Genomic DNA, 25,227 nt, shown 5'->3' on the forward strand with positions numbered 1-25,227 from the left:
CATTGGAATACTTTGTAATGTCTGTTGCCAAGTCTCTGTGACTTTTGTGCATAGTTATTACAAAAGGATCATTGCATATAAGTTTCGAATCTAATAGATTACAGTAAATGGCAAAAAATTTGTATTCTTATATTTACGATAAGGATTTGGAATTGTGAAATGAGTGTCATTGGAAATGTTTATAATCAATCTATTTCACAAAGTAAGGACCATAGGTAAAACATAGTATGCATGCTTGGAGCATGGGATCACTATTGTTTTAATTCAAGTATTAAGTTGATCAATCGAAACATTATACAATGAATATGTGTAATCAATATGGTGATCAAGTAAAAGGTGTTTTATTTATATTAAAAAGTTTTGAGACCATATTGGATTCAATTATTATTGTGTTTCACTTTGCATGTTTTTACTTATCGAATAATTAGGTTATTCAAACTATCTAAAGTCAATCGTACTTTGGAAGTAGGTATTGAAGCTAGACTGTCATGAATGGGTATATAGATTATCTAAAGGCATTTAGACATAGAACAAGTTTGCTGCAGTGTTCATGAGTACTTCTGGAATAAGATTCGAGTACTGGATTAAACCCACGCTCATCTGAATCACTTCATGGATTTTATTATGAGTGATTGTGAGATGATAATATCTTATATTCATAAAACCAAGACATGTGAGTTGTAGTTTGCAAGTCGGTTGCACATTGACATATGTAAACGCACCAGTAACTTGGTGTTATAAAACATATACTTGTGTGTGATTTGATGAGTAAGTACAAGAAAGCATTTGAGTCGAAGTTTATCAATTTCTTTTACCCAAAGTGGGATAAAAGCGATATCTGTGGGCCCCTTGATGATTTAGTGATGAAAACCCTAAGTGCTTGGCCAAGCCTGGACTAATCTGATTTGTTCAATTAGTCGGTCGTCATAAATCGGAAACCGGGAAACAACACATGAACATAAAGAATGATTATAATCCATGTCTCAGTTTATACGATATCAATAATGGAAGAATATATGATCCCTTATCTAATGGACGCGTCATTTGATTAGGTCAGAGTTCAACAATGGCTTTTAAGAGCTACGATTGCTAGTCGGGATTTTGGAGTCGTACTTGCAATAATAGTTATTAGACTTATCCAAGTGGGAGACTAATGGATTTGGTGTCTAAGCCCATCACTATAATTAGTATGTACTTGACTCGAGAGTAGCATGGTCCATTTGGGTTGCCATCACCAGAACAATATGATAGGATGGAAATTTGAGAAAGAGGTTGTTTATGATTTAGTAATATATTACAAGTATAATATATTAATATGGAATCATATTATTTAATTTGTATTGATCAAGAATTAATTTTGTGATCAAAAGAGACTAATTAAATTAACAGGGACTGATTATGTAAATCAATGATATATATATATATATATATATATATATATATATATATATATATATATATATATATATATATATTGTTTGAGCTATTGATCCATGTTGGGCTAAGTTTATGTAAGTATCAATAAGAGTTGGCCCACATGAAATATGGATCATAACCCAAGTGTATGGATTAGGGTTTACCCATGACTCCTGGAATCCTACAATATATAGGTTACCCCTTAGCCAAACTTGAGACCTAAGAGTTCTAGGAAGAGAGAAATCGATTTTGGAGTGTCTAAACCTCTCTCTCAAAGTCCTCATTTGTTAATGGTGTTTGTGAACCATTTGATGCATCACACTTGAGGTGCTAAGCTTATGAAAGGCCAAAACTACAAGCTACAAAAAGAGGTATTCTTCTAATTTTATTTTATGATTAATGTACCAAAATTGTATGCTAGTTATAGGCTTCAAGCTTTGGAAATTTTATTGCATGTATAATTAGAGAAAACATAGATCCAAAGCTATTAGGGTTTCATGTGCACTATAGAAGTGTTATAGTGCTTAAAACCCAACATAAAGATTGCACCTTTGTCTCTTAATGTTGTAAATCTAGTTTTGGGGGTTTTATGTCATCTTTTTGATCCCAAAAGTATTATCTTGAGCATGACATGTTCTGGACGTTTTGAGTTGTCCTTTCAGACCACCCTAGGAAAGGTCCTTAGGCAAAAAAATGAAGTCCCTTTAGTTAGTTTTTCTCCATGAATCTTGTAGGAGGTCTTAATGGATTAAGACCTTGTGTTAAGCTCTTATTAGGCGTGTAAGTCATAAAGTTGGAAACTTTATTACTCTAGGGTGTGTTTTAGTTGCGGATCTGAAATATAGGCTTGAGTTCTTAAGCCATTAAGAACTTAATGAAGATTTGGGGTTTGCGAGGTTACGCCCCGCATAGGAGGGAGTGCGTTCCGTGTACTCGGTTGTAATGCCTGTAGATCGGGGCTAGTCAATTTAGAGATAATAGGGGTCGAAAACGACTTTTCGACAAAATATTATTTAGAATAAATAATCTTAACCAAGTTTTAGAATATGTCTCAAGGGTTTATATATATATGTGTGTGTGTGTACGTATATATGATTTATAATTTATTTTAATAAGTAAATATGCTATTAAAATTTGTAACTCGTTCATACGAACTTCGTTTTTGACGTTATTTATATCCACGCATAGGTGGAGACGTACTCTACAACTTTCGTTTATTCTCCGTCGGCTAATTTTGACTTTATTTTTAAAGTTATATTTTTAACAGGCTTGGACAGGATTGGTCCGTTAAAATCTCATAACTTCTTTATCCGATGTCCATTTGCGGTCATTATAAGACTAATGTTGAGTTCTTTCGACATTAGTTTAGTACAAATATCGTTAAATCTATTTAAAATAGTATTATAAAGGGGTGTTTAGTTGTTTATATAACTATAAGGTCATTAAGTAATTATGGAGGGTAGTTTTCGTAAATTCAATTACTATAAATAAGAGGCTTGGGCTCTCATATTTCTTGCACCATTCTCGTGATTCAAGAGTCTTTCTCTTCTTATCCCCCGAGCATTTCGGTCCCTCGTGATTCGACTTCTCTTTTTGTAGTTTTAGTATAGTAAGGTGAGCGCTGAAGCGATGCACGAATCTTTCTTAGAAAGATTCAGCGATGAAGTTCTGCCCCTGCAGAGCCCGACTCCTAGCTAAAATCCCCTTGTAAGTAAGTTATGCTTACCCTATTTTAAATATAGTTTATATTTAAAATTAGTATTGTTATTATCAATTTATAATAAATATTTGAGCTATTATTATGACTTATATAAGTGTCGTTATAATATATTTTTAACTACTCGCGGTACGGGGAATCTGGTTTAAAGGGCCGCACAGGGTTGTTGGATTTCAGAAGTGCTATACGCCAAAATGGTCCTGCCCTCCGGTGTTTTATGTCTGGCTCATGTCTGTACATAGTGGTTGAAAAGTATTGTTTAAACGCTTATATAATAATAATAAGACTAATAATTAGTCATGGTAAATATTAGACTAAAATCTAGTGGTAATAATTATAGGTTTCGTCGAAGGAAATTATTTTAAAGTAAACGAAGCGATGTCCGAGTACCGAGTCACACCTTCTCAGGTGAGTGCATAGTTACTTTCATCTTACACATAGATATGAAGTATTTTATATAAATTACATGCTATTTGTGAATATTATTTGAATACTTGTTGTCTATACTGAATGAATGATTTTATACATGTTTTAAATGATTTAAACTGTATATGTATTTTATATCTACGATAATGTTGGGGTAAACATGGGTAGATATAATAGATGGAATATGAGTTGAATGATGAGTTGAGAGGTGTTATAGACCACGAGGTGAGGGTGAGAGGTGGACGATATGAGAAGCCTTTTTCCCAAATGATGGCCCCGTCATTTAGCAGAGTATGGACGACAACCACGGACTATTCTAGACAGTCCAGTGGAACGCTAGCAGGCTCACAACCTGTAGGTGTTGTGAATGACGTGTTCACCCGGTGTACTCTAAACCTTGGTGACCATGCAGACTTGGTGCCTAAACCTTAGTGACCATGCAGACTTGGTGCCTAAACTTTGGTGATCATGCAGACTTGATGCCTAAACCCTGGCAACTATGCAGACTTAGTGCCCGTTGTGTAAACTGTGGCAACGATGGATTTCTTGCTGATTTTTATGGTAGATCCTTAAGAGTAATAAAAAAGATAATGGGGGATGGGTAATTGGGTTGATTGTTTGATTTGTTAAACATAATAATTATATTATTGTGGGTTGAAAACCCTATGTACTCACCAGGTTTCCCAACCTGACCCACTCAATTTATTTATATCATAGGTGTTGATATGAAGTCACATTACACTGAGAGATTAAAGAGATGTAGATCACTAGTGTAAATAAATGTAAGTTCTGTTTATGCTTATGTTTCTGTATTGCCGATGACATCCCAAACGTTTTAAAATGAATAAAATACGTTTCTTCGAAAATATTTTGATAACGTATTTATCGTGTTTTTCTGGGAACAAATTCCGCAACATTTTTATGAAAAGAAGTACTCTGATTTTTATAAAGCATAAACGAAAAAAAATCAGTCTTTTCTGGCCGTGAAAATAGGGATGTCAACCACCCTGATGGTGGTCTTTTGTAAGGCTTCGTGTACGTTAAGCGTACCTTCGGAGTATGCCCCGCGTTCTCGCACTGGGTCAGCTCGGTGGGTAGACTCAACTGGGTTAACTCAGTTAACTTGGTGGGTTTGACCAGTTGACATTGACATTGACTTTGACTAAGTTTGACCCTGAGGGTATTTTAGGAATTTGATGGGAATTGGTCACTTTGTGGAAATAGGTATTGTGTAGAGAGTTGAGATTCGATGTCGAGCCTCATCAGATCTGTTCAGTTTGCAAGGTGAGTTCTCTTCACTATACTTGTGGGTCGAAGGCACCAAGGCCGACCCATTGGTTTCATAACATGATATTCATTGATATGCTGAGTATGGAATAGATATGCATGCTAGTTTTTATATGCTAGTCTGGTAGATCTGTAGGACTACCTGTGATACTGTTTGACTATGTGTGTATGTTTTTATGTTATATGTCGACATATTATGTGGGTTGGGTTGAGGTTGTACTGCTCCGTGCGGTAGCCAACAAACCCTGGAGTAATTCATATATGAGCCCAGGGCTGGGGAGGGCATGAAAGACTCATATTGAGGGATCATGAGCATTCCAAATACAAGCGGAGAGCGGGGAAGGGCATGAAAGACTCATACTAAGGTCTTAGTGGTATTCAGTCCGAGGACTGATCTGGTCGGGGAGCAAGCTAGACATAAGTTGTGGGTCCGAGGGCAAGCTAGACTTATGCTGTGGGCTCAGGGGTAATCCAGTCTTTTAGCTATGGACCCGTTGCATGCTGTTATTATGTATATGTTACTTATTGTGTTGGTATTTTAGGGGAAACTCACTAAGCTTAGAACTTATAGTTTTGGGTTATGTTTCTGGTACCTCAGATGATTGCAGGAAGGCAAATGTATGATCGTGCATCTCCTCGTGTTTTGATTTATGATTTTCGGAAAAACTCTGATATTAATCATGTATTTAAAACTATATTGTAAACAAATATGATTTCTGGTTGTTTTTAAAAGTTTAAAATTTTATTGATTTTTATGGATGTTACATTAAGGGTGGAGGCTAGGGTTCCAAGAACCCTAGCTTTTTGCAATAATGCAAGCCTTTAAGGTTTAATTTCTATAAACACTAAATTTGATCCATTCACTATTATGCATAATCAATAGAAAAAAATTTATTCTCTGATACCACTGATGGGTTTTATAGGTTATAAATTTATGCATGAGGCGGAAAAATACTTAACTTTTAAGTTCACATGCAAACTATTTAGATCTATGTTTTCTCTATTGATAGAATTAAACTATGAACACCAAGAACTCTAAATGAGCTCTATAATAATAAAAAATAAGCATAGATTTAGGGTTTACATAGCTTTTGATTGTTATAGTAAATAACCAAACAAGTTTCCTCCTTGAAAGCCTTGGAAAGCAAGCACCAAAAATATGATGCCTCTGATGGCTCACACCCAAAACCCTATAGGAAATGGAGAGAGAGGAGAAGAATACAAATTTCTTTTCTAATCTTATAAGTAAAGGCGTAAACGAAATTTGATGGCCTTAGGGTCCTATTTATAGTTTAGGTAACTTGCAAGCAAAGTTATATTTGAATTAATTAAATAATATATTTAATCCAAATTCAAATTATTTCCTTATCTGTATCTAGAAGGCTTCTAGAAACCCTAGAAGAGCATCCATACCCGTACACCATTTGATAGTTCTAGAATTTCCTTTTTTTTGTTCAACTACTGAACAATTACAATTCACCCATTGCAACTTTAATTAATTCCAATTAATATCAAATTAATTACATATTAATTTTAATTAATAATTAATTAATTCCAATTGATTTCCTATTAATTTATTAACCATATATATTAACAAATCATTTATTTAGTTATTGATCTCTTGTTAATCTATTAACAGATCAATTATCTATTTCCAATTAATATATTAATCGCATAATATATTAACAAAACATCTCTTTCTCTCTCCATCTATCTCTTTCTCTTTTTTTTTCTTTCCTTCTCTCTCTATCTTTCTTTCTCTCTCTCTCTCTCTCTCTCTATATATATATATATATATATATATATATATATATATATATCCTAATATCATTTCTAGCTATTTCTAGTTATGAGGACAACCCAAAAAAAGATTTTGCTTCTATTTGCAAGTTTATACCAATTTAGTTATGATATTAGACACCTTAATCTGATATTTTGTAAAAAATATTTTTGGGTATGTGTATGTGTGTGACAGAAAACACCACCACCATGAACCTTTCTATTTCCTTTTAATAAAACCCACCACACTGCCATTATCACTTATATCTTCTTGCACATTCACGCCTTCTTTGTTCACGTTTATGTATGATGCGGCCCGATTTGAAGGTTCAGTTGGTTTGCGGTGCAATTAGAAGTAAACCAGAAGGTTTAGGTGTTCTTAGAGGTTCCTTTTATGACCCACATTATGATTTCCATAGCTTTCTCTGCCGGAAAATCATCTAGGATGAAAACTTGTCTATGACATAAAAGATAGTCATCTAGGCTGATCCAGGTCGTTTTTTTGAGACTTATTGGGTTGAAATAAGGGAAACAGATCTTGCTAGAGGTGGAAAAGTTTGTTGGCTGCCATAAATAGATTCATGATGCCTTGACATACATAATGCATCTGTATAAAAGATCCAAATTATTCCACTAACAAAAAAAATTTACAAAATTATTGGTGGGATCTTTCTAGATAGGTTTCAAAATAAAATCGATTTAAGTGAGACGAAGTAAAGTTTTGAAGATGGAATTAATAGAAATAAGGAAGATGAAATCTCTTAAACTTTTTATTTTCCTTCAAGACAACGTCTGATTAGTGGTGGTGTTACAATTTTAGCCGCGGTGGTGCTTGAGATTTATAGCGGTTTTTCATTGATGTGGCGGTGGTTCAATGTTTGGTGTTGTGTTTATGAGGAAGAAAATTATTAAACAAATTATTAAACAAATGAGAGAGAGAGAGAGAGAGAGAGAGAGAGAGAGAGAGAGAGAGAGAGAGAGAGAGAGAGAGAGAGAGAGAGATAGATGGCACTATTTATTTTTAATATTTATTAAATATTAAAAAAATTATTAAACAAATGAAATAAAGGAATAGTCTTTTCAATATAAGGAATCCAAAAAAGTTACGGTTTACACCTATTGCTAGAAAAAATGGATACCTGAATATTTTTTGCACTTTTGTCTTTTAAGTATGTCCTTAAAATAATGGATTAGAAGTGAAAAAAGCTACATGCATTCTAACACAATTTCATATAAGGAGACAACTTATGAACATTACTCCTGATAAGCCGGACAATTTCTGTTTGAACGAAAAATCAAATCTATTTCTAAACTACTACTCCTTAATTCCACCTGTATCCATGATGAGACCGGAACCATCGACTTCAAAAAGAATAGAAAATACCGGATACTGTGCTATAACGCGTTGAACTAGAAAAATTAACCACAACCGACTTTTAATTAATCTACATATAATACAATAATAATATTAAATAAATAAATAAATAATGAATAGAAAAATATATGTTAAGTGCAAAAAGAATAAATTCACAACCAAACTAGGTTAAATGGATCATATCCATAATTTTAGAAAGCTCGAGACCAAATGCAAAGAGATAAGCAAGTAGAAGGACCATTTTTGCAATGTTTTCTATATTATATAGATTTTCTCCTGATGCGGTCAAACTTCTCTTTTAGTCGCTGCAATAAAGACTAGAGAGGTCCAATGCGCACGACCTCAATCACACAGGCGAGAAGGGAGCGATGATACTGTAATCATATGCCATTAATCGAATCTTGACCTCATCCTCATTGATATTTGAAATGGAAGACTCTTCGATGGAGTCTGATCTTAAAAGGAGGCATCTGTCGGAAGTCGTTTTGAAGAAGTGGCGCAAGGAACGCTTCCGTCGTACCCGGAAATACGAAAGCCGATTTAGCGAAACTGAGGTTCTGATCCTTTTCTAAACACCCACTCACACACTATCTCTCATATATAGATTCGTCTTTTTATGTTAAGTATATTGCTGCTACTTCTGACGGTCAAATTAATCTGACAAAAGTCGAAATCACAGTACAAAACTCTACCTAAATTGGTCAACACAAATCAAAAGTTTCGGCTTTGGCTTAGTCCCCAAATCTCTATCTATGCTAAATCCTACTAACCAGTAATATTGTCAAGAGCAAGTTACAAAAACGTACTATTTGGAATTGGGACAAAAACTTGATTTAAGAATCAAAATTGCAAAGATTTGACCATACCCTGGGACCAATTTACTTTGTTGTTAATAAAAGCCCATTCTAGGTCGGTTAGTAGACCTCATTTTTCCTTTCAACTAACTATATAAATCTCATGTGTTCTTTATTTAACTGCCTTGTTGTGTGTATTGATCGTTTGCTGACAGGAGTGGCGTACAACCTTCTCCCTTGTCAAAACACACCGCCGACGCTTCCGTCATGAATCTGTCTTTGAAAAGCAAACTAATGTCCTCGAAAAGCAATCTGATGTCATCGAAAAGGGATCTACTCTAGCAGACCGATTAATCAATATCAAGGTTCTAATTCTTTCCTAAATATACTCTTTGGCATGCCTAGTTATCACTATAAACATACACGAACATATAAGAAAATCTGGAAGAAATTACTGAAATCTTTCCTGTATTTTGCCAAAATTTCGTGTTTGGTCCGTTTTTTTTTTCACTCGAACCGTCCCTATGTTTTCATTTTGTTACGGTGCAATTCCATGCTTAATAGGAAATGACTATAATGCCCTTAAATATTTTCTTTTTTAGTTTTTTTTATATACTTTTAATTAAAGAAAATGAATTAATTGATTTATTGACAAGTGGGACCCACTTACACCCCACTCCCACTTGCACCCCACTCATGTTCCCACTCCGATCCCTCCCACCGCTGGTCACCGGCCACCATAAGTCATCGCCAATTGCCACTAGCCTCTCACTTTCTATTTGTCATCGCCGGCTAATCGTTGGTATACTGTGGTTGGACCACCGTCATTGGACCTCTGTCGCCATCTCTCTCTCAATTAGTTTGTCTCTCGATCTGACTGTCTCTACCGGTAATCATCAGATGTAACGGTGGAGGCAGATGAGTGACAGTTAGTTGCTGGCGGTGGTAATGCTGGCGGAGTTGTATTTACTGTACAGTTGTGATATAACATTTAGAATAGATTTTTTTTACCTGAATGTTTGGATTATTGTTAACTTTCTTAATGTTTTTAATCTATATTATTATCTTGAGTAAATTACACGAATGGTCCCTATGGTTTAAGGCAATTTGCACGTTTGGTCTCTAACTTATTTTTTTAACTCGAAAGGTTCCTACTGTTTGTTTAATTTATTTAAATAAACACACCCAACCCCACTTACACATCACATCACCTTACCTTACCTACCCCACATTATTTAAATAAATTAAAAAATCAAAGGTAAAATAGTCTTTTTAGGTAAGACAAAGACCAAACGCGCAACAAAAACAAACTGCAAGGACCTTCCGAATTAAAAAAAAAAGTTAGGGACCAAACGTGCAAATTACCCCGAACCATAGGGACCATTCTTGTAATTTACTCTAATATCTTATACAAAATAAGAAATTCTTTAAAACATGTTTCAATGTAATTAACTTTTAACTTTTTTCCAGAAAAATGTTAATTGACATTATACATAATAACTTCAAAAATATAAAAGTTATTTATATTATAAGTAAGTACACATATTTTAATGTTAAAAGTGGTTTGACTTTTGAGTAAGGGTGTCAATTTAGCATGATCCTTAGGATATTGTGGTTGGCAATCATTTGTATCTCCACTTAATTGGTTTTCCTATAAGCAACCACCGCATAACAATCTTTGAGTAACCCTCTATCCATATAAATTTCATCAGTTTTTTCTATTGAAATAATTAGAACCTATTTGGCATTCCCAAGTACTTGGTCATATACCATGTTCCACTAAGGCCTTTCAGATGTGAATTTTTAATTTACATCTCTTATGATACTTTTAAGAAAATCTCCAACCCTACATCAGAATTTAAATATTACACTAAATTTAATGTTAATTTATTCTAACGTAGCACTAAATTTAACATTAAATATAATGTTGGTGAATAATATAATACAAAAAATAGTCTTATATATATATATATATATATATATATATATATATATATATATATATATATATATATATATATATATGAGTGTGTAACACCCGACGTTTTAACATGAGGTACATCTAAAATTTTCACTTTTACATTTATAAATCGCCTTGGTGTACACTTGTATTAATAATCTAGTACTAGACATGGTTTACAACTACTCAAGCCACCATTAAACTCAACAATGGATTTACGTTTACACTAACTACCATTTTCTCTAATAACAATTCTAATAGACTTACAACTACTAAAACCTACCATTTTCTCTATTAACAATAGTAATGGACTTATAACTACTCAAGCTACCATTAGAACGTCACATGGTACTCATATGTGACTTTCTGTACTCCTCAGGTATTACCATAATATAATTCATATACTCAAGACCTCAACACTTTAAACTCTTTTTACTCATTGGGATTCTTTTCTAAACACCCACTCACCCACTTTCATATATAGATTCATATTATTTTATGTTAGATGTATAGTTGTGACTTATGACGGTGAAATTAATCGGACAAAAGTCGAAATCACTGTACAAAACTCTACCTAAATTGGTCAACACAAATCAAAAGTTTTGGCTTTGGCCGTACGAAAATTTAGTCCCAAATCTCTATCTATGCTAAATCCTAGTAAGTGATAATATTATTAAGAGCAAGTTATAGTTTTGGTCATGGATATACTTGATTTTTGCAACTTTGGTGCCAATCAATTTTGTTGGTAATTTTGGTTGTTATTTGAGGTTTTTGTAACATTTTTTCTGTTCATCTTCAAAGTAAAATGGCAAAATTAGTCAGTGAGTATAGTTGTTTACAAATTTGGTTCTCAAAGTATAGTTATACTATATGGACTGGGTACAAAAACATTAAAATAACCTTAAATAAGGACCAAAATTGGAAGAGAAATTTTTCGGACCAAAATTACAAAAGTTTGACTATATTATAGGACTTATTTACTTTGTTATTAATAAAAACCCATTCTAGTTATGTTAGTAGATCTCAATTTTCCTTTCAACCATATAAATCTCATGTGTTCTTTATTTAACTGCCATGTGTATGTTAATTGTTTGCTGACAGGATTGGCGTACATCCGTGGCACGTATCAAAATGCAAGCCCGACGCTTCCGTCGTGTATCTGACTTAGAAAAGCGATCTACTCATGTAGACCGATTAAGCAAAGCCAAGGTTCTAATCCTTTCCTAAACCCTCTTTGGCATGCCTATATATAGATTCATATATATATATATATATATATATATATATATATATATATATATATATATATTTTATGTTAAATACATAGTGACTGTTAGGCTAGTGGGAATTATTCGGACATATATTTGGTTTAAAAAAGTATTAGACGATATTTTATATATTAGATTCTAGAGGGTTAGAGTGTGTGTGTGTGTGTGTATATATATATATATATATATTCCTCTGTAATCATGTTAATACACAATAATACAATTCAATCTTTTACAAAGTCTATTTTGGTATCAGAGCCGACTAACCCTAATACGGCTAGTACCCTACACCGATCTTCTTTCCCTCTTTTCTTTTTTTCTTTCAACATCAGTTTGTCAAAAAAAACATGGCATTGCTCATAGCTTTCTCCTCTTCTGAGAAGACCACCCACAACTCTCACAAGTTTGGGTTTACTTTATCCCCAAGCAACTGTGCATACTGGAAGACGATGATACGACCCTTCCGGGTCACAAACAACCTCTTTGGCTATGTTGATGGCTCAATTCCGTGTCCTCCGATCTTCATCATATCCTCCACTTCTTCTGGTAAGGAAGCTGCTGCTGTGGTTTCATCATCGACACCCAACACTGATTATCTAATCTGGGTTATTATCTAATATGGGTTTCAATGATGCTCACGTTCGAAAGTTAATCCTATCCACCACATCTGAAGCATCTTTTCAACATGTTCATGGTACTACATCTCGTGATCTTTGGCTGTCTCTTGAGCGTGCATATGCTCCTCACACTTGTTCACGTGAATACACTCTTAAAACTCAACTTTTGAAGATTGCAATGAAGGCTGATGAGTCCTCCTCTACTTAAGCACAAGAATACTCGGATGCACTAGCCAATATTGGCGAACCGGTAAAAGAAAAAGACCTGGTAATTGTTGTTATATCCGGCTTGAGGGAAGAATACAATGGGTTAAAATCTACCTTGCTGGCTAGGCAATTCCCGATTGCCTTTGTTGAACTCCATGGTCTTCTATCAGACCATGATTACATGGTCAAGAAGACATTCACAGAAGTGTCACAAGCCCAAGCCTTCATGGCTGCTACCATCTCTCGCCAACCTACTCCCTCTGCTGCTGCCGGACAGTCCATGACACAAACCGAGACACTTCAGGCTGTTCAGCAGCTTGCACAATAGCTGGGCTTACAACTTCAACCAATAAACCAACAACCTGCACAAGCTTATTACACCAATCGATCGGGAAACAACTGAGACCGAAACAATTGGTCAACAAACAACTGCAATCAACAACCGTCAACGGGGAGGAGGTAATCGAAATCAATTTAGTTGGGCATCAAATCAAAAACATTGTTTATGGTACTTGTAACAGGTGCGATATTTGACATGTCCCATCCTAATGTCCAAATCGTGACCTAACCACCATACGAGCGAGACAACTATCTGCAAATTTTTTAGAATACCGCTCACAAACATCCACTACTTGGCTTTCGGATATTGGTTCAATCACTCTAGATCTCTCGAGCTTTGATCATTCGGAGGCATACCATGGTGATGACAATGTTCATGTTGGCAATGGTAAAGGTTTACCCATTCTCCATATTAGCTCTTCACAGTTTCATTCTCCAAATAAAACCTTATCTCTTAAACATATACTTTATGTCCCGGAAATTAAAAAAAACCTTTTTGTTCAGAAGTTTTGTCATGATAACAATGTTTATCTTGAATTTCACTGTTCTTTTTTTGTTGTGAAGGATGAGATTATACTATTCTCCTCACTGGTCCAAGTAATGGTGGTCTCTATTCTTTCCACCTTCCGTAGATTCAACCTGTTTCTAAAGTTGCCTTCTATGTCACTCGTGCTTCCTTCACCACTTAGCATCAATGATTGGGGAATCCTCATCTGCAATTGTTGAAGTCGATGATTACTTTCTATTGTTTCTAAAGAAAAAGACCTAGTAATTGTTGTTTCTAAAGTTGCCTTCTAGTTGTGGTTCTTGTTCTATTGACAAATCCTCAAAACTTCATTTGTCATCTTCTACTTATAAAAGTACGCATATTTTGGATTTACTTTTCTGTGATGTTTGGGGACCCACTCCCATTGCTTCCTATGATTACTTTCTATTGTTTGTTGATCACTTTTCTCGCTTTATGTAGATTTTCCTTTAAAATCCAAATCTGATGTCTATGACACTTTCAAAAAATTTATTGTCACTGTCGAACGACAATTCCAAACCAAATTAAAATATGTTCAAACGGACTGGGGAGGTGAATTTTAGAATCTTTCTCATTTTTTCTCGTCCCTTGGTATTACTCATCGCCTTTCATGCCTTTACACGAGTGAACAAAATGGACTCGTTGAGCGATGTCGCCGTCATGTGGTCGAAACTGGTCTTACTTTACTTACCCAATCTCGTGTTCCACAACATTTTTGACATTTTGCTTTTGCTACAACCGTTTATGTCATTAATCGAATGCCATCTCGGACAAATTCCAACATCTTACCTCTTGAACATGTGTTTAATCATAAACCAGATTGTTCCTTCCTTAGGGTGTTTGGTTGTTAATGTTATCCACATATTCGCCCATACAACAAGCACAAAATAGATTTTCGATACCTACCATGTGTTTTTCTTGGTTACAGCACTTCTCATTATGGTTATCGGTGCTACGACCCACTTTCTCTACTATAACTCTTACTAGTTGGTTGTCAATGTTACCCACCCCTACCACTGCTACACATTATAGCATCCTAGCACATAACTTTCTCTACTATAACTCTTACTAGTTGGTTGTCAATGTTACCCACCCCTACCACTGCTACACATTATAGCATCCTAGCACATAATATAACAAGTAGCAACATGCCAGATAATTATCACAAATACAATTATCTCTATTATAACTCTTACTAGTGGGTCGACTTTGGTGCCTTAGATCCACTTCTACTGGAAGGTAACTCACATTGATGTCGTGTAATGTCTGCATTGTCCTTGGTATGTAAATCAACTCTTCTCGACTCCTCAATCCCTACAAAACATCATTTCTTCATTACTATTTCATACTCATAACCCTTACAAGGGTCACTCAAGTCCAAGTCAAAGTCAAGGTTAAAACCCTAGTCAAAGTCAACTTTGGTCAAAGTCAACATTTGGTTGACTAGACTCGCCGATTTGATTCACCAACTCATCGAGTCCCCTCGTCCCCGAAAAGCTACAATTTCGTCCCTACTCGTCGAGTCTAGCAAGAGCTCGACGAGTTTGCCTTCAACAACACATCAGACCTTCTTCAACCGACTCGCCGAGTTCATTCTTGAAGTCGTCGAGTTCATCTTCATCGATATGGAGTTCAGTCTATGACTCGCCGAGTTCCCCTTGAACTCGTTGAGTCCGTCTTCATGTGGTTGGGCCGTGGGGCTATCCCACCCCTACCACTGCTACACATATATCATAGCATCCTAGCACATAATATAACAGATAGCAACATGCCAGATAATTATCACAAATACAATTATCTCTACTATAACTCTTACTAGTGGGCCGACCTTGGTGCCTTAGATCCACTTCTACTGGAAGGTAACTCACCTCGATGTCGTGTCGTGTCTGCACTGTCCTCGGTATGGAAATCAACTCTTCTTGACTCCTCAATCCCTACAAAACATCCTCGATGTCGATGTCATGTAGTGTCTCCACTGTCCTCAGTATGGAAATCAACTCTTCTCGACTCTTCAATCCCTACAAAACATCCTCTCTTCATTACTATTTCATACTAATAACCCTTACAAGGGTCACTCAAGTCCAAGTTAAAGTCAATGTCAAAACCCTAGTCAAAGTCAACATCTGATTGACTAGACTCGCTGATTTGGTTCACCAAGTCATTGATTCCCCTCGTCCACGAAAAGCTACAACTTCGTCCCTACTCGTCGAGTCTAGCAAGAGCTCGACGAGTTTGCCTTCAACAACACATCGGACCTTCTTCAACCGACTCGCCGAGTTCATCCTTGAATTCGTCGAGTTCATCTTCATCTGTATGAAGGAGTTCAGTCTATGACTCGCCGAGTTCCCCTTGAACTCGTCGAGTCCGTCTTCATGTGGTTGGGACATTGCCTTGAACTCGCCGAGTCCGCACATACACTCGCCGAGTTCCATGATTTTCAGGTCCCTAATGAGCCTAAAAAACTGAGTGTTCTTCTACGTTAGCATCTGGTCCATCAATAGAAGGATTTGATGGGAAATACGAACCGACTCGCCGAGTCCCATGAACAACTCGCCAAGTCCCTCTTTATCCCAAACTATACAGTCGATTTAATCGGTCTTAATGCATCTAGACCATAGATCTAACCTTCTAGGGTCCATATTATCTGTAAAGTTACAAACTTGACGTTCATAAATGAGCCATTTAGTTCAAAAGGCCCTAAAATGGAGTCTTCAAGATGCATGGGGCTCTTATAGCAGTAAAGTTTGCACCTTTATGCCATGAGATACCTCCTAGGTTCCAGATCTGAAGTTATTTCTCTACATAATGACCCAAGCCCAAAGGTAACTTAGAAATGCCTCCAAAATGACAAGATTCAAGCCCTAAAGAGGATCTAACAAATGGAAAGTCAAGGTTGAAGCTTTTTACCTCAAATGAGCTGGAAATGAAACACAACCTCTGGATCTACTTGCTTCAACCTGAACTCCCAAGCTCCTTCCTTCTTAAGCTTTACAACCACCAAAAAATGCACAAAAATGGCTCAAGAATCACTCAAATAAGGTTAGGGTTTCGATTTAAGGTTTCTCTGAGTTGGGAGGAACGATGGGGGCTGGTTTCAAGCAGAATAAGTCGTTTAAATAGGGTGCAAACCCTAAATATTAGGGTTTCATCCAGACAACTTCTACTCGTCGAGTCGGTCCCCTGACTCGTCAAGTAGGTCACTAAACTTCCCGGTCAAAATCGAGTCTACTCGACGAGTTGGATCTCCAACTCGCTGAGTCTCAGAGCAAAACATGAAATCACTTGAATTTAAATAAGTACCAGGAACCGGGTGTTACATCCCGATCCCGCCATATCAACAAATACACCACCACCTATAACACCTACATCGACACTATCTGCAGCTCCACCATCTCCAGCCCAACCCTGTCTTCTATATAACTATCATAGACGTCCCAATACCCTCACCCCATCTCATCCAGACGTACCTTCTTCTACCCAAACCCTACCACGTTCTCGGCCATCCAACCTTCGCCCAAATCCTAAACCCTCTAAACCTTATAATGCCACATCTTACCACACCCAGATCTGCTTTCCTGAAACCGAACCGACCACTTTTATCGTTGCTAACAAACACCCCCAATAGCGTCAAGCTATGGCAGAGGAATATTCAACTCCTTTATGAAATGGTACTTGGTCTTTAGTTCCTCATGTTCCAAATTCTAATGTTGTTGACTGCAAATGGGTCTACGAACTCAAACGGGACCAAACCAGACTCATTAAGCGTTATAAAGTGCGCCTGGTCGCTAAAGGGTTTCGTCAGCAGCACGGTCTTGACTATCAACAAACTTTTAGCCCAGTTATCAAATCCACTACCATTTGGGTTGTTCTTTCCTTGGCGGTTGCACAAAAATGGCCCTTGTGACAACTTGATGTACAAAACGCCTTTTTACATGAAAATCTAACTGAGACGGTCTATTTGCAACCTCCAGGCTTTGTTGATTCCACAAAGCCTAATCATGTTGGTCTTCTTCATAAGTCCTTGTATGGACTGAAGCAAGTCCCCTGAGCATGGTTTCATCGATTGTCCACCGCTCTTCATGCTCTTGGCTTTCATGGCTCTAAAACCGACCCATCATTGTTTATCTACTCCTCCAAAGGTGTTCTTTTATACATGCTCGTCTACGTTGATGATATTACCTTAACGGGAAATAGTATGGTTGCCATTGACAGTGTCGTGCAAAGTCTTAGCCGAACCTTTGCTGTTCAAGACTTGGGGCCACTGTCATACTTTTTGGAAATTGAAAATATGAAACGTGATTCTTATATGCTTTTGTCCCAAAGAAAATATATTCTTGAGCTTCTTGAATGAACTGACTTATCCAACTCGAAACTAGTGCCGTCACCCATCACTACTACATCCAATCTTGTTCTTGGAGATAGCCCTCAGTTTGACGACCCTGTCAAATACCGCCAGACAGTGGTTGCATTTTAGTATGTGACTCTTTCATGTCCAGATATTTCCTTTGCAGTTAACAAGGTATGCCAGTTTATGCATTCTCCAACTCAAAATCGTTGGGCGACAGTCAAATGAATATTACGATACTTGCTTGGCACGGTTACATATGGGCTTTTGATTAAACAAGACTTTGGTACACGTCTACATGCTTACACTGATGCAACTTCTAATTCTCTTAGTGCCTTCTCTGATTCTGAATCAGGTGGTTGCCCGGATGACCACCGATCCACTGGGGGATATGCTATACATTTTGGGTCTAACCTTGTCTCGTGGTCAGCCCGAAAACAAAAGACTGTCTCTCGGTCATCTACATAGTCTGGATACAAAGCCTTAACCAATACAGTTGCTGAACTCACATGGCTTCAAACTTTATTGCATGAACTTCATGTCCTACTTGGTCTGTTCCAACCTTGTGGTGTGACAATCTAGGCGCAACATATGGAATTATAAAATCTGCAAACTACTTTCTTTTGGTTAAGTTAATCAATTACTAAGCAAATATGGTATAGTATACTAGTATTTCGTAAGGCGATCCATTACCACTAAAATAGCGTTGTACCCGTGTGAGTTAGGGAGTCCTTCTATGGAATCCATAAATATCTCATCCCAAGCTTGAGCTGGTATTGGTAGGGGTTGTATTAGACCTGCTGGGTGGGTAGATATGGCTTTCTGAGTTTTACAAACACCGTACGCCTGGACATATTTCTGAACTTATTTTCTCATGCCCACCCAAATCCATTCAGCTGTTATCCTTTGGTAAGTTCTAAGTTTACCCGCACACCTGCCTATCATTGAATCATGGAACCCTTTCAATAACTTGGGAATTAATTCAGATTTTTGTGGAATGACCATCCAACCCTTGTACATCAATCTTTCCCTATCAATCGTGTACCCACGTGGTGTTTTCCTCTTACTCTTAAATCTTTCATTACTTGCTGAATGAAGGAATCCGCAGCAATTTCTTTATCCAAGTCTTCTAACGGAATTGACTGGGAGGAATTGAGAGTGCCCAATTCTGTCGTTTGGGTGAATTCACGAGAGAGAGCATTCACCACTTTGTTGGCAGCTCTTTGTCTTTTACCTGTTCTCCAATGTATGTTGACCAGGGCAGTGGCGTATTCCTGTGCACGAGTAAGATAGGCGATTGAAGACTCATTGCCTTTCATCTCAATCTTGAGAAGTTGAGTCTTCAGCGTGTACTCTCTTGATGATTTACTGAGTGCATATGCTCGTTCTAATGCAAGCCAAAGTTCTCTAGATGTTGTACCATGAACGTGTTGAAAGGAAGCTTCAGAAATTGTTTAGATGATTACCATTCTGACGTGTGCATTGTTGGAGATCCAATTGAGATAACTAGGGTTATCAATAAGAGCGGCTTCAGCAGTTGCTTGAATCTTTTGGGTTGGACACTGAACTGTGCCATCTACATAGTCCCTATTTATACTAATCCTAAACAAACACAAAAACTTAATAAAGGAATGTTTCCTAAAACACCCCTGGTACTAAATTTGTCCCAGAATTCTGACATAATAAACTTTTCTATTACAAAGGTGCAAGTTTCTCATAAATACTATGAAATTCAATAAGCAGAAGTGCAGAAATCGACAAAGATTGATTGTATAGGAGCAGAAAGCAATGATAATAAAGAAGAAGCAAAATGGAAACCTGAAGTGCCGAAATTGCCTAAATTGGCAACAAATTCACTTGCGGGAATTAAGGCTGATTGGGGCCAATATCTCATACCACATTGAGACAAAATAAGATAGTATTTTCTTATATCCCAAAATAAACAACGCAAATACATATTTATATACATCCACTCTTGAACTATTTCCTATTCTTTTTCTATCTAGATCAAACTCTCAGCATAATATATTGAATGCAGCTTTCTTGAATGTCTAGCATGCTATATATCTTAAGGAGATAATTGTTAGGATGCTAAAGGCTCTGTATATCTTTTCATGTATCGTCGTTTTTTCACATGAGTTTGCACACTGCAGATAGACCAGCGAACTATGATCAACTCTTCTAACCATATATATATATATATATATATATATATATATATATATATATATATATATATATGTTAAGGAGATAGTTTGTCCAAGATCTGTCACTAAATCATTTTGTTTTCACCTTGGCAGGACAACCTGAAAGTAACCTTTTTAACCATTAGGGCAGCAATGCGCTATATGGATGGTACGTTCTTAAGCAACTATGCATATTATTCTGTAGACTGTAGCATAAACTGAAGTGCACTTGACCTTGTAATTCTTTGTAGATTGATCTTAACCTTTTTTTTTTTTTTTTTTAACTTTATGTGATCATCTATGTAGCTTTTAAGCTCTTACTCTGTTTTTTTTTTCTCCATGTATAGCACACCAGTTATCCTTGAATCCTAAGTCAACTGCGAATCCGTTTGATTTCATCAAAAATCCAGATAAAGTTGCATCCATGGTTCATGATTCATCTATACCTCAGCAATCATCCTTGAATCCTATGTCAACTGCCAATCCCTCCGATTTCATGTTAAATCCAGATAAACTTGCATCCATAGTTCATAATTATGACATAGAGACCTTGAAAACCCTTGGAGGAGTTGATGCAATTGCAGAAATTGTAGATGTCTGGATGCATGAAGGAGTCGAATCAAGTGATTTATCTAGCAGACAAGCTACATATGGCATCAACAAGTACAGCGAGAAGCCTTCCAAAAGTTTCTTAATGTTTGTATGGGAGGCCATTCATGATCCAACTCTTATCATCCTTATAGTATGTTCCGTTGTCTTAATAGGCATGGGACTTGAAACCAAAGGCTGGCTAGATGGGCTGGGAATTCTCCTGAGTATTTTATTAGTCATCACCATTACTGCTGTGAGTGACTACTACATTCAATCCTTTCAATTTAAGGATGATGACAAGAAGAAGAAAAAGATTTCTTTTCAGGTCACTAGAGACGGGTGTACACAAAAGGTAACCGATTATGAGTTGGTGGTTGGAGATGTTGTCCATTTATTCATTGGTGACCAAGTTCCAGCCGATGGGATATTCATATCAGGATTCAACTTTTTGATCGATGAGTCCAGCTTGACAGGTGAGAGTGATCCTGTCCACATCAGCGAGAAGAAGCCTTTTCTATTTGCAGGAACTATAGTGCAGGATGGCTCGGCTACAATGCTTGTCACAGCCGTGGGTGTGAAAACCGAATGGGGAAAATTGATGGAAAAATTAAATAAAGGAGAAGACAAGATTACTCGTGTGTTGCAAATCAAGGTGAAAGATGTTGCCACAATCATTGAAAAAATTGGATGGGTGTTTTCCGTGTTGACTTTTTTTGTGTTGACTGTGAGATTTCTTGTCGAAAAAGCAATGCGAAATGAGTTCTCAAGTTGGTCGTCTAATGATGCTATGTCTATGTTAGGTCACTTCACCACTGCAGTTACTATTATTGTTGCTACTGTGACAAAAGGAATACCTCTGGCACTTACACTGAGCCTTGCCTTTGCAATGAACAAGTTAAGGAACGACAATGCACGTGTAACAAATCCATCTGCTTGTGAGGCCATGTGTTTTTGTACTTGCATATGCACGGATATGACCGGGACTTTAACAACAAATCGTATGTTTGTTGATAAAATATTCTTATCTGGTGAAACAAAAGAAGCTAGAGACAATGGAGGTCGAGTTTTATCTTTGGGATTGTCAGATAGTGTATCAGCCGTGCTCCTGCAAGGTATATTTAAATGTACGGGTTCAGAGGTGGTTGATGATGAAAGTGGTAAAACTTCTATTTTGGGTACCCCGACAGAAACCGCAATATTACAATACGGGTTAGATCTCGGTGGTGATTTCAATGCGATTGATAGTGATATTAGGATGCTGAAAATAAATTCTTTCAATTCCACGCAGAAGAAAATGTCTGTCATTGTTTCTCTTCCTGGTGTTCGGACACGTGCGTTTTGCAAAGGTGCACCGGAAGTAGTGTTAGGATTATGTGACAAGATGATCGATGTTGGTGGAGAGATTGTTCCCATGTCTGAAGAGAATATGAACTTTATCACGGATGTTGTTGATGAATTCGTAGCCGATGGTTTGCAAACTCTTTGTTTGGCTTATTTGGATGTGGAAGGCAGCTTTGGTTGTAATGATGACATACCTGAGGGTGGCTATACGTTAATTGCGGTATTTGGAATCAAAGATCCACTTAGACCGGGTGTAAAAGAGGCGGTTGAAACCTGTTTGGATGCTGGAATTTCCGTCCACATGGTTACTGGTGATGATATCAGGAGAGCTGAAGTCATCGCAAAGCAATGTGGGATACTCACTGATGATGGCTTAGCCATAGAAGGTTCAGATTTTCGAATCATTCCTAGATTAGTTCAGGTAATGGCTAGCTCATCACCAACAGACAAACATGAATTCGTGAAGCATTTGAAAGACATGTCCGAAGTGGTTGCAGTTGCAGGTGAAGGCATGATTCGTGCTCCTGCTTTGCAAGAGTCAGACATCGGATTTGCCATGGGGATAGCAGGGACAAAGGTTTATTATACTCTTAATAGCTAAAATCTCAAAACCATTCATATTTATCGCAAATCTCAAAACCATTCATACCTGCAGGTCACGAAAGGACAAGCTGATGTCATTCTGATGGATGATGATTTCACAACAATTGTGAAAGTAGCCAAATGGGGACGCGCTGTATATGTTAATATTCAAAAGTTTGTACAGTTCCAGTTAACAGTGAATATCGTTGCTCTCATGATCAACTTAGTTTCCGCATGCATCACAGGTGAGTTTGTCTTTTTGGGAAACTGATCCGTAGGTTGTTCTTGTTCACTTATACTCTTAATTAAAAACCTCAGGGTCAGCACCACTTACAGCTGTCCAATTGCTTTGGGTCAACCTGATCATGTGCACTTTGAGTGCACTAGCATTGGCCACCGGGCCACCAAATGATGGTTTAATGAAACGGCCTCCTGTTAAAGGTACCGAAAGTTTCATCACCAAGACGATGTGGCGAAATATCATTAGTCAAAGTATTTACCAAATGGCTGTCCTGTTTGTTCTCAATTTTTCCGGGAAGCCAATCTTGAATCTCCATGGGCCGAATGCGACTGTGATCCTTAATACTTTCATTTTCAACACGTTTGTCTTCTGTCAGGTTACCCAACTTTAAAGATATCTATGTTTCTATGAGCTGTATGACATATATATATATATATATATATATATATATATATATATATATATATATATATATATATATATAATGAATGGTATCGGTTCCTTAATATATCTGCAGGTCTTCAATGATATAAACAGCCGTGAAATTGATGATATAAATGTTTTCCGAGGCATGTTCAGCAGTTGGATATTCATGTGTGTGATGATATCGATAGTTGTATGTCAAGTAACCATAGTTGAGTTTCTTGGGACTTTTGCAAGCATTGTGCCACTAGACTGGCAACTGTGGGTACTTAGCATTGTGGTCGGCTTGGTGAGCATTCCGATTTCAGTTGTTTTGAAGTGCGTTTCTGCTGTCAAAGAACCATATCATGATGGCTATGAGATCCTCCCTGCTGGCCTAGAAAGTGTTTAAAGGAAACCTCAAGAGTAAATGCTATATAGTCTTCCTTTCTTTCATTTTCTTAAAAACTATTACGAATATCTCTAAGAACACAAAATAAAGCTTATACATGTATAGTCATTAGCTGTCATCTCACTGTATATATGCTGTCATATTAGTATTAATACTTTCCTGTAATAGCTCTTCAATTAGCTCCATTCCATGTATGTATTATTGTCTACAAAAATCACTGTAAAGATCAATAATAAGTGTGCATCTTCAGTATCATCAATACATTTATATCGTATCAGAGCCAACCAAAGCTCCCCTGAGCAACTCTCGTTCCCTCTTCTAAACCCTAAATCACTCATAAATCAACAATGGCTACAGCCATTTAATTGAATGCAGCCACCCACTTTCCTATCAAACTCACATCTGTTAATTTTCCTGTTTGGCGCAAACAAGTGGAATCTACCCTCATCGGATAACAACTCGAAGCATTCATAGATGGCAGTCAAGAACCGCCAAAGAAACAAATTGAAGACAAAGATGGAAAGAAAACAAATCCAGAATACTTACCTTGGTTTTGACAAGACCAAATTCTGATCAGTGCACTCCTTGAAAGTTGCTCTGAATCAATTCAACCGCTCATCTCATCTCTTTTGCCAGCACTGCTCGAGAAGCTTGGGTAAGACTAAAATCAAGCTATGCTAGCGCCTTGAGGTCACATATTATTTCCTTAAAATCTAAATTGGTGAAGAACCCCAAAGGAAATCGATCAATCACTGATTTTCTTCAAGATATGCGGTTAATTGCTGATGACCTAGCCCTAGCCCAAAACCCAATTTATGAGGAAGATCTCATGGTGCATATTCTATCCCAATTAGGCGATGAATATGCCAATATTGTCGCAGCCATCAAATTAAGAGAAACCGCTCTCTCCTATTCTGAATTGTTTGAGAAGTTAATCGATTTTGAAAGAGGACTCAGAGAAACTTCACAAAATCCGATATCATCCCTAATCACCGCCAACTATACTTCTCGACAACCAGGTCGCTAATCCTCATCGAGCCTCCCTCGTCGTAACCAAAAATTTAACTCCAATACCCAGCAACGAGGCCCAAATCGTCCTCCATGGGTTAACTCTCAATCCAACAACAATCACCAACCACCAAATCACAGCTCCACTTACTGCCATTATTGCAATATTCTGGGTCATCCAACAAAAGAATGTTGCACGCTATCCAGGTTCCTTCGTGAAAACATCTCCATCACTGCCAACTCAACCCCATTCCCTGTTGCAAACGTGACCACCGTTGGCCCCATCCCATTGCAACCATGTTACTTTTAACCCCTCTAATCTCCATTGACTTAGAATACGGGGGACCTGATGAAATTCAACTAGGAAGCGATACAACACTACCAATTTCACACATTGGCTCAACACAC

General features: G+C 37.0%; 1 protein-coding gene across 1 annotated transcript; it reads left to right on the forward strand.

Annotated features, from left to right (window-relative positions):
- Nucleotides 1–8,309: 8,309 nt before the first annotated feature.
- On the forward strand, nucleotides 8,310–24,085 carry LOC145010967 (calcium-transporting ATPase 4, plasma membrane-type-like). Its single transcript, XM_078969565.1, has 8 exons — nucleotides 8,310–8,554; nucleotides 9,010–9,159; nucleotides 11,856–11,963; nucleotides 20,357–20,411; nucleotides 20,590–22,751; nucleotides 22,830–23,001; nucleotides 23,075–23,373; nucleotides 23,515–24,085. Exons 1-8 carry the CDS (start codon nucleotides 8,429–8,431, stop codon nucleotides 23,809–23,811), a joined length of 3,369 nt encoding a protein of 1,122 aa, XP_078825691.1. The 5' UTR covers nucleotides 8,310–8,428; the 3' UTR covers nucleotides 23,812–24,085.
- The last annotated feature ends 1,142 nt before the right edge of the window (nucleotides 24,086–25,227 follow it).

The sequence above is a fragment of the Lactuca saligna genome, chromosome 8 (assembly GCF_052625555.1).
Source record: "Lactuca saligna cultivar CGN05327 chromosome 8, ASM5262555v1, whole genome shotgun sequence".
Taxonomy (NCBI): domain Eukaryota; kingdom Viridiplantae; phylum Streptophyta; class Magnoliopsida; order Asterales; family Asteraceae; genus Lactuca; species Lactuca saligna.

Coding starts and splice junctions, on each gene's coding strand:
- LOC145010967 (XM_078969565.1), top strand. CDS start 8,429: ATGGAAGACTCTTCGATGGAGTCTGATCTTAAAAGGAGGCATCTGTCG. Junction 22,752..22,829: donor TGGGGATAGCAGGGACAAAG/GTTTATTATACT, acceptor TCATACCTGCAG/GTCACGAAAGGACAAGCTGA. Junction 23,374..23,514: donor ACACGTTTGTCTTCTGTCAG/GTTACCCAACTT, acceptor ATATATCTGCAG/GTCTTCAATGATATAAACAG.